At 35.3% G+C, this 9,363-nt stretch overlaps 1 protein-coding gene across 1 annotated transcript in view; it reads left to right on the forward strand.

Moving 5' to 3' along the window:
* Positions 1-8,824, forward strand: part of LOC148649411 (solute carrier family 35 member F5-like) — a 31,322-nt gene extending 22,498 nt beyond the window's left edge. Inside the window, exons 14-17 of the mRNA XM_088606024.1 lie at positions 538-628; positions 1,126-1,280; positions 2,595-2,686; positions 4,246-8,824. Of these exons, the coding sequence (XP_088462150.1) occupies positions 538-628; positions 1,126-1,280; positions 2,595-2,679 (331 nt within the window). The 3' untranslated portion in view covers positions 2,680-2,686; positions 4,246-8,824. The remainder of the gene's footprint in view (positions 1-537; positions 629-1,125; positions 1,281-2,594; positions 2,687-4,245) is intronic.
* The last annotated feature ends 539 nt before the right edge of the window (positions 8,825-9,363 follow it).

Below are 9,363 nucleotides of genomic sequence, written 5' to 3' on the forward strand. Positions count from 1 at the left end.
AGTTTGTACTCACTTAATAGAAATGTCTAAAAAAGTACAACTTGTGAGTGCGTATGTACTGTATTACTTAAGAATATAAAATCTTTTTTTTAATTTCTCATGACTGATTTTTTTGTAAATGGTAAACCGAAATTTTTTAATATTGCCTTTTAACTAAGGTTAAGGTCATTAATCTGATTTCCCATTATGTAAAAAAAAAGGACAATGTCAAAAACATGATGAAAAGATACGCTAGGTGCTCCCATAGTGTCAGCTTCATTACCAGTTCTTAAAGACCAATTAAAGTTGAAGCAAATGGCTTATCTCTGGATTGGCAATGTGGAGCTCATTGTTCAGTGACTACAACGAGTGTTCTGGGTCTCAGTGATTTATCTGCATGCTTGGGAGTGGAGTTTTTCTAATGATAAAAATCCTACTGAAAGTTTGTGAAAGTGAGCACTTGGAGTACAAAAAAGAAAAGATGATTCTTTAACTCTCTGGTGTCAAAAATACTTGAAATTGCTCTGTCAGTCTGTTCATATCTGCATTCTTTTTCAGGGGTTGCTTTCTTACCTCATCGCTGATAGGTACACTTGCATTGAGCCTTACAATTCCTTTGTCCATTATTGCGGATATGTGCATGCAGAAGGTAGGATGTTCCTGTGTTTTTTCTTTAAATCATGTTATTTAGTTAGGAAAGTTAAAGTTGCAGTTAAAGGAAGCAGAAAGAGATCTTTAAGTACATCCTCAGAATTGTATTCAGTGAATTCATGTATGTTACATATCCTTTTTATTATACAGATTGCAAATAGTGCGATGGAACTGTCAAAATGGTAAAATAATGTGAATATTGCTTTACTGTACAACCTGTAGCTTCTTTGTGTTTTAATTAATGATGAATAAGAGCTAAATAGCTACGTAATGCACATTTTTCCCATAATCTCAACTAATAAATGCTAAACGGTATCTACTTTAGATTGAGTGCAACTAGATTTCAGAAGTATTTGGATGATTTATCCAAAAATAATTAAATGAAACCTCAGTTTCATTAAGCCATCATGCCCCATGGATTTGTAATGGTAGCCATGGATTTGTCAGGGTATTGGAGAAGACTGCAGCAGTTACTGTACCTCTTTGTCTTTCCAGGTGCAGTTCTCTTGGCTGTTCTTCGCAGGGGCCATTCCTGTATTTCTTTCCTTCTTTATCGCCACTCTCTTATGTCACTACAATAACTGGGATCCAGTCATGGTGGGGGTGAGAAGGGTTTTCGCTTTCATCTGCCGGAAACACCGGATTCAGAGGTAAGAGGCAAGATGAAGCACGAGTGACTGTGGGAGGCAGGGATTTGCATGCTCCTGGTTCACACAACAATATTCTTCATATAGTGTTATTCACGTTGCTGTGTGTGTGACTGGCGCAAAAGCAGTTTTGGTCAGTGTGAGAATGAAGCATGTGCTGTAAATGAGGCTGTGAGTGGAAATGGCTGTACTGTATGTAGAACACTGACTTGCTGTCCTGTCATGCTATTTGTTTTACTTGAAGACTTAGAGTTTAGGTCTTCTGTTCCCAGTGAGAGGAATGTCCAAGCTTCTTCTTCATACATGAATAACCAATTAAATAATGAGCAAATGCTCTTCTGAGATAAAGTAAAAAATAACATATGTCCTGAGCAAATACATATTAAACTGAGAAAGTATTGCTACTATATGCATTTTAATGTAGTATCTTTATTTAACATACCTTTTGGCTTTTTTTGTGTTTTTTTTTTTTAATATTACTGCATTGGTTGACAGTTTTTTTTTTCATCCATATCCATTATTTTATAATGACTGCAGTGAGGCCATGAATGTATGGTAATGGATCCTTAAAATAGTATTAGAGAAAAGTAATTAGGCTTTGCAAACTTAATAAACCTATCTGACAACCTTGCTGAGAGTTTAAGGTCTGGGTACAGGTCCTTAATTATTTCTCACTGAGGTCCCTGAACATCAATTGTTCATGGGATGTAGGAAAAGTGAAATATACAGCAAAAGACCTTTTGGTTAGGTCTTTCTTATTTATAATTTAATCAGAATTTTTACAGCAAATCAATGTGTGGGGTGTTTAGTTTGTATTTAATATTTGATTATGCAAAGGCCAGGACTGCTGTTTCCTTTCACAAAGACTTCTGTGGTTAAGGTTTATTGTTCGTGTATGACAGTTAACTCTGTGGCTCTGCTGGTGGGGAGATATTTCTTAAACCATAAAGCTGTTCTGTATGCATTATATTCTGATGGAAAGTAGAATCTATATTCAGAGGCATTAAACATGCAATACATGTTTTGGTTCCTGTATTCATTAATCTTATATATGTAAATCATCTATAGTTCCAGGGCCAGAAGTTATAATTAATTTGGTACCTCTAAAATCTTTTCTTCATAAGCAAATGGCTTCTTTTCAAAAGCGGTGGCATACCTCTCTGGGAAAAAAACAGTTGATAAGTTGATGACATTGAAAGAAGTAAAAATGTTTCTTTTCTGTTTTGATGACCTTTCTAGGAGCTTAGAAGGAGCAAGAGTTGGTTTTGGACTCTGTAGTTGTTTTCGTAAGTTTAAGAGGTGTCGTATATTACACAGAACTCCAGGAGACAGCGAGCAGTGCGAGAGCCTCATTCCTATGCATGGTGTGGTTCAGGATGATGGAACCAGCTGCTGTTCATAAGCAAGAGGTAGAAGTATTATATTCTGATAATTGACATTTCAGATTCATTATGTTTTGGTACTTCTGTTTGTTTTTGCTTATACATTTAGGTTGCCTTTGGCATCATGGCAGGTGCCATAACTTCAAGATAAGGCTGTGGTAATATCTGTGGTTCACAGGTAGAAATTACAAGATCACTAAAAGTAAGGTGTAAGGAAATATGGATTAGGACTATACATTTACACTGATCTGTTTTATTTACTCTGTTTTCAGTTTTTCTTTGAAAGGGTGTGTTATAATGTGTCTTTCATATGTTTCTGATTTGTTGAGAACACTTGGGTTAACATTTCAGCTTCAGGCGTGTCTCTGTTTTACAGAAATTCCAATGACTTGTTATCCATGTTAAAGCTGTGTATCAGCTCACCGCATTAAGTTAAAAAGTTTTACTTGGAAAAGATTGTAATATTATGTTGATATTTCTGGTTCCTGTTTAATCAATTAATTGCATATGCAATTGAAGATAAATGGACACTTCATTTTAACTGCTGACCATCTGTTGTCAGTTTACATTACATTTGCAGTGTTTATTCACTGTGGTATCATTGGAAAAGAGAGAATCTGCCTTTTATTCAACATTAAATATTTGGGGAAAAAAACTAAAGTGGAAGCTATCTTTAGAAATACAGTTGACTACAAATGCAATATCTAGATTTGTAATCTGTGAACTCTTTGGTTGTAAAAGATTTATTTTGTCAGAATTTGCACTTGTCAGTGTTAAGGGTGTGGTGCACTGAAAAAGTGCAACCATTTTGCTAAACCATTTGTTGCTAAGTGTTCCTATGCGTAGTTTATATATTCACTACCAACATTTTTTTGTGATTTAATTAATTGTACTGTATGCCCGCCCCCTTTTCTGAATTGCAAAGTGTTTCCAGGTCGGCTCATGTTTCTAACCCCTCTATTGCCTGGGGAGAATGAGGACCTGCAGAGACGCTCTCCCTGACATGCCCTTCTGTTAGGGTCATGCTTCCTTTGGCACACAGTAAGCTCCGTCATGCCATTTAGGGGAGGAAGTCCACATCAGGCTGAGAAAGTCACTGCAGGCCTGTGGGGACCCTGCTTGTCCCTGGAGCCCCTGCTTCACCATGAGACAGGGCGCCCCTGGCAAACCAGCCCTCACTATGCCCTGGCACTCAGACGTCTGTGCATTGGTGTAATCCTTGGATAATCCTCATTCCCACCAGCTTGTAACATGAGCTGATGTGCATGCTCATATGTTGATTGTCTGGAAACTTAAACATTTTGTGAAGGACAGCACTAAATTAAATGGACCGACAACAGTGTGGAGTAGTGGTTAGGGTTCTGGACTTGTAAGTGGAATGTTTTTGGATCACATCCCACGGCATTGTTGTACCTTTGTGCAAGGGAATTCACCCGACTTTTTCCAGCAAAATACACGGCTGTATCAATACCTTGCAAATGTAGGTCACGTTGGTTACATGCATCAACCAAGTAACAATTAGTAAAGGAATAAGAGTTGGAGAAATCCCAACAGGTAATTTTACTACTTCATTCTTTTCTCCTCAGATTGGAAAGGAATAACATGTGGCGATGTGACAATCCTGGAGAAGCCTGAAGGAGACTTGACGTTCCAGTGCCTCTTTTTATATGCTGTAGATGACATTCAGATAATTGATCCCTTCAAGCTGATATGCTGTTCATCCACACCTTTAAACTGGATATCAGATTTGTTTTTGATTAATGGTACATGGACTTGAAAACATGGAAGAATATACACTTTTGGACCAGTGAACCTGTTGTACTGAATGTGGAGATGACAGGATGGAGGGACCTCTTGAAACACAACACATGTAAAGAACACTAAAGCCTGTAAAAATGGTTGGCTTTTTTCATTTTCAGTAGATGCTGTATAATGAATGGCATGCTGCAAAGTAAGCCACATGTAAATATGTGATTTGGTACTACTTCCAAATGTCAAGCTACAATCTAAACACTATTTAATTATAGTTTATGAATGTAGTAAAGGGTACCATATCAAAACATGTACATAAGAATTCTAATATGAACAAAGAAAGTATTATATTTTATTGTGAAACTACAAAAATAAAGTGAAATGAAGAATAGAAGATCCTGAGATTTTCAAGGTCATCCCTTGAGAATGTGCTGGTGTTATAGCTGTACATCACTACATGTCACTTTGTGTAGGTAAACAAAATTGGAACTACCTTTATTTTTCATTAAAAATGAAAGTAGAGTGGTCTTATATATTTTGAAAGATAAAAATCTGATGTTTCATGTAAGCTGTGAATCCCACTTGTTGTCAGAACATCTTTTTCACCTTAAAGGTTAGGTGGAGTTGTAGTTAATTTACAGTTTTAAGTGATTTTAGTGCATTTGAAATATCTTCTACCTCGGTATAGTTTCTGTCTCACTCCAGACATAAAATAGAAATTAACTTGTTTTGACTGTAACACATCATGGTCATAATGCATTCAGCATTCCCAACAGTTGCCTGGAGTTTGCAATTTCTGGGAGGTAGTAAGATTATTTTGTGATGGGTAATCTTATGTCTTTTTCTGTATTGAGGAGAGTATTGTAAAACATTCACTTTCTAGCTGTTTAGTTTCTTACCGTTTGAATGTTCGAAAGCACTGTATTCTGTGTGATACAGTGTTTTCTATTTCTTCATGGACAGTCTTCTTTCATGCTAACAGAGAAGATTTTTCAAAGACTTATTTCCCAGAACAGTAACGGGAAAGCTAATTTACTTTGTGCAGAAGCTCCTGAGAGAGATTTTAGTAACTAATTCGGAACGAGAATGATTACATACTTCCATCTGTCTTTTGCCTTTGAGAGGACTGTTGTTTTCTGTATGACGTTTAATGTTTATTTTAATCAGTCTTGTATAATGCTTTCCTTGTGTGTTCTTGATCTGACAACATTGAAATGAGTTATTTTGCTTTTTGAAGCGTTACTTACCATGGCAAATAGATTATGAAACAGACAAGACGTACAGTAAGAGATGCATCTAATGATTTAGCAAGAAAGTCTACATCTCCCCTAAGTAGCATTTTAATGTCTGTCTTGCATTTGATGTTTAAAAGTGACTTTTAAGATGAAACACTAAGATTTCCTCAATATATTGTTAAGTTTTTGAAGGTCTTTTTGTTGTTTTAAGTGGAGTCTAAATGCTGTACTCTGTATTCGGTTTGATGTCAGTGTTATTAAGTTGACATTACATGTCTGAAATACCATTACACACAAAACCTAGGCTGTTCAGGCCTCTATTTTTGCCACAACATTTATTTTAGCAGTTTTCACTTTTACAAGACGAAATGCAAATAAAAAACTATACTTACGAAGTAATTTCACTGAGAGCACATGTACAGCACAACCCACTCAGTACTAGGCCTGTGCAGCAGAGCCTGAGGGAGAGGGAAAGCACAGCAAATCTGCTCAAAAACAAGCAAAAGACTTGCTAACAGAGCAGGAGTTAGTCTTACAGCAGACTCCCAAAGACATTTGGAGCTAGCACACAAAAGACATCTGGAGCAGCCAAGAACAACATCCCTTCTATCATGAAAAGACAGTAAAAGAAGAATTATTCTTATTATGAGTTCTGTCTTTTCTTTGATATGCAACAAAATGCTACTGTTCACAAAAAAATTCAGAGGTTTAAAAATACATTTATTGTGCATGTGCGATTGGTCTTGAACCGCTATGTAATACAAGCAGAAAGCAGGGCCTCAAATTACAAACTTGAATTGCAACTTTGTTGTTGGTAAACCCTTTGAAAGACTAATCAATAGGGTAATATTTGAAGCAGGTTAAAAAAAAGCTAAAATAAATGTCCTTAGTCTACAAAATGTATAACTGCTTAAGTTTTAGACCACTAAAATGGGGTTTTACAGTAATTGTATTTTATTGGTTATAAAAGTTTATTAAATGCAATAGAACATACTGTAATTTGCAACTTCCTTTTGAAGTTCTGATAGTTTTGTGTGATATACTGTATATTTTCCATAAAAGATTTTAAGATATACAGTATGAACAATATATACATTTTATATGCATACAGTATATATAGATAGTATAGCCTATTGAGATCCTATTTTGTTAGCATGTCACTGCATTTCTATTGCTAAAGTTGAAGTAAAAGGGAAGTTTTTACCTTGGTTTTAATGCTTGAAAATGTATAAATGGTCACAAACATATGTCGCTCCAGCCAGGGCAATCAAAATGTCTGTGTGCATAGTGTAATGTATGTCTGTTTATACAGTAGATAAATATTCATTATGTCAAACATATCATTGCCCACAACACGAAATGTTTGTAACATTTGTTTTCTTGCTCTTTTGAACTAAGTACAAAACATTTTTTTGAGAAAAATAGTTTTTTCTCAGTCTATAATGGTGCTTTTAAGATGTGTATATAAAATACAAAGAATGAGTTAGAGGAGTCTCAGGTACTGTGGCATGAACTGAAAGAGAAATCTTCCTTTTTTCTAAAGGTCAGACCTTTTCTATTATTTTTAAGGACCCTTTTACTTTTTTTTCTAATGGCAGTTGTAAAACTGATTTCCTTCTTTTCTATGAGCACTTTTCTACAGCTAAAGCTTTGTAATGGTTTCTGTTTCTTTTATGAAGGTTTTTTTACTTGCCTTTATATGCCCACTATGTATGATACTAAAGCTAACTCATTTTCTTATCCAACCAAGACTGTCAACTCTACGATCTAAATCTTTGCACTTATTTTTGGTGTTTGCTTGTTATCCTTGGAGGGTATTTTGGGCAACTTGATTTGTCATGTTATTCCTTACTGTGTACTGTACTGATCCTGATCTGTTTCCCACCTCCTCTGTTCACAAAACCTTAAATGTTCTAGAATGGCACTAGAGAACTTCGTGAAGTTTGTCATTCCAAAGTTTTAGCAAAGAAAAAAACACTGTTTTCCTTTTTAGAATGCTACCATTGAATTGAATATATAAATCGATCAACAAAATAACATCCAGAATGTAGGCCAGACTCAAAATTTTATGGAGTGATCACAAGTGATTAATTCTAGCCATCCTATAGTATCCTGTAGTTGTACAAAGAATAAGCACCCACTGGAGAAATGGTGTATTTCTCACGTAGAAGAATGTAAGATTACAGCCACCCAGTCAGTCCCAGGTGCTGCTGTTGTGATCAAATTGAGAATTACTTGACCCCACGCCCACCCAAACCCTGACAGCCTTTGACCTCTTGGGGTGTTCCGTCTGATGATGGCACCCAAACTCAGAATGCAAGTGCCTGGACTGTGTGGCTCAGCCTGGTTCCTGCACAAGTGACATCATCTGAGGGGGTGGGGCTCAGCAGTCTATTTGAATTTAAGCCTAATTCTCATTGCTGGTTCAAATTGCATCATTAAAATGCTTGGGACTTTCTAGATCCTTAGTTAAATTTGTTCTTTTACTTGTACAGTTTATTTTACTGTACATTTTAATAAGGTGAATTAAAAGCGCAATACAAAATAAACTTGAAGGACTGTACAGGGCATTTGTAGTGAATTGTACACAATAATACATATTGTCATCGTCTAAATAACTATCTTTACTAAAAAAAATATTATTTTTCAAAGGATCTTATTAAAAAATATAGTCCTTGTAAAAATAGCATTATTGCATTCTTGTATGCTAAATACACTAAAACTCTTTCCCTTGGGCTTTTGTTTTTTGTAGCCATATAAAGTGTACTTTGTTACAATGTACAGTACACTGGCTGCAGTGATGTGATAACTGTGATTTTGTATTTGGCTCGTAGATGAAAAAAAACAATCCAACAGGTGCCTATTTTTTTTAATTTTATGATGTTAGTACTATCATGAAAAGAGATGATGTGTCCTAAATTAATATTTTTCTTTGATGAGACACAGGCTAGGGAACACTACACTCCAAATATCTTCCATTCCAAAGTCTGAACGAATGAAGCCACAGTAAAAATTCAACTAATGTCCATTTTAGCTCAGGCCCTGGCTGTCCCTCAGATTAATGTTTTTATATCTAAGTGTTTAAGTAGTTCTTGATTTTTACTATGTAATATATCAGTTTGTATTGTAAATGTTCCAATTGATTGTTGATGTAATATAAACATTTTGTGTGAAAAGATTTTCAGATTGTGAATATACTGTGTTATTTATTCTAAAGGGTTAGTAAAGAAGAAAGGACTATATACTGATTTTTGACTTCTCAATGACAGCTAAAAGACCATAAACAGTAACAGAGCTGTAAGAGCACATTGATAAGGTTAATAGTTTCCAAGTACTTGTGTGTTTGTGTTAGAGATATGACATGGCTTTCTTTGCCAAAAATGTCATACGTACTATTCCAAAAACAACTGTAAGAATATCAAGCTTCAAAACTTTTACTCAGAAGCCAAGTAAAATGTGCAAAGCCGTTTTGGTAGGTAATGGTATTTTATTTGGACTGGCTACAATCTTGATAATATCCATCATGGATTTGTTAAAATAAAATACCTGGTAATTACAAAGTGTTTCTTAAACACAAATGGATACCTTGGTAGACTTAGTGTAATAATGAGGCACACAGTTTGTGCTGCAGTCCAGCAAAATTGCAGTGCTTATAATAATTCATTATTACACAACATTAATATTTTGCTCTACAAAGTTCTAGGTCTTCTCAATGTT

This window comes from Lepisosteus platostomus, chromosome 14 (assembly GCF_059453375.1).
Source record: "Lepisosteus platostomus isolate fLepPlt1 chromosome 14, fLepPlt1.hap1, whole genome shotgun sequence".
Taxonomy (NCBI): domain Eukaryota; kingdom Metazoa; phylum Chordata; class Actinopteri; order Semionotiformes; family Lepisosteidae; genus Lepisosteus; species Lepisosteus platostomus.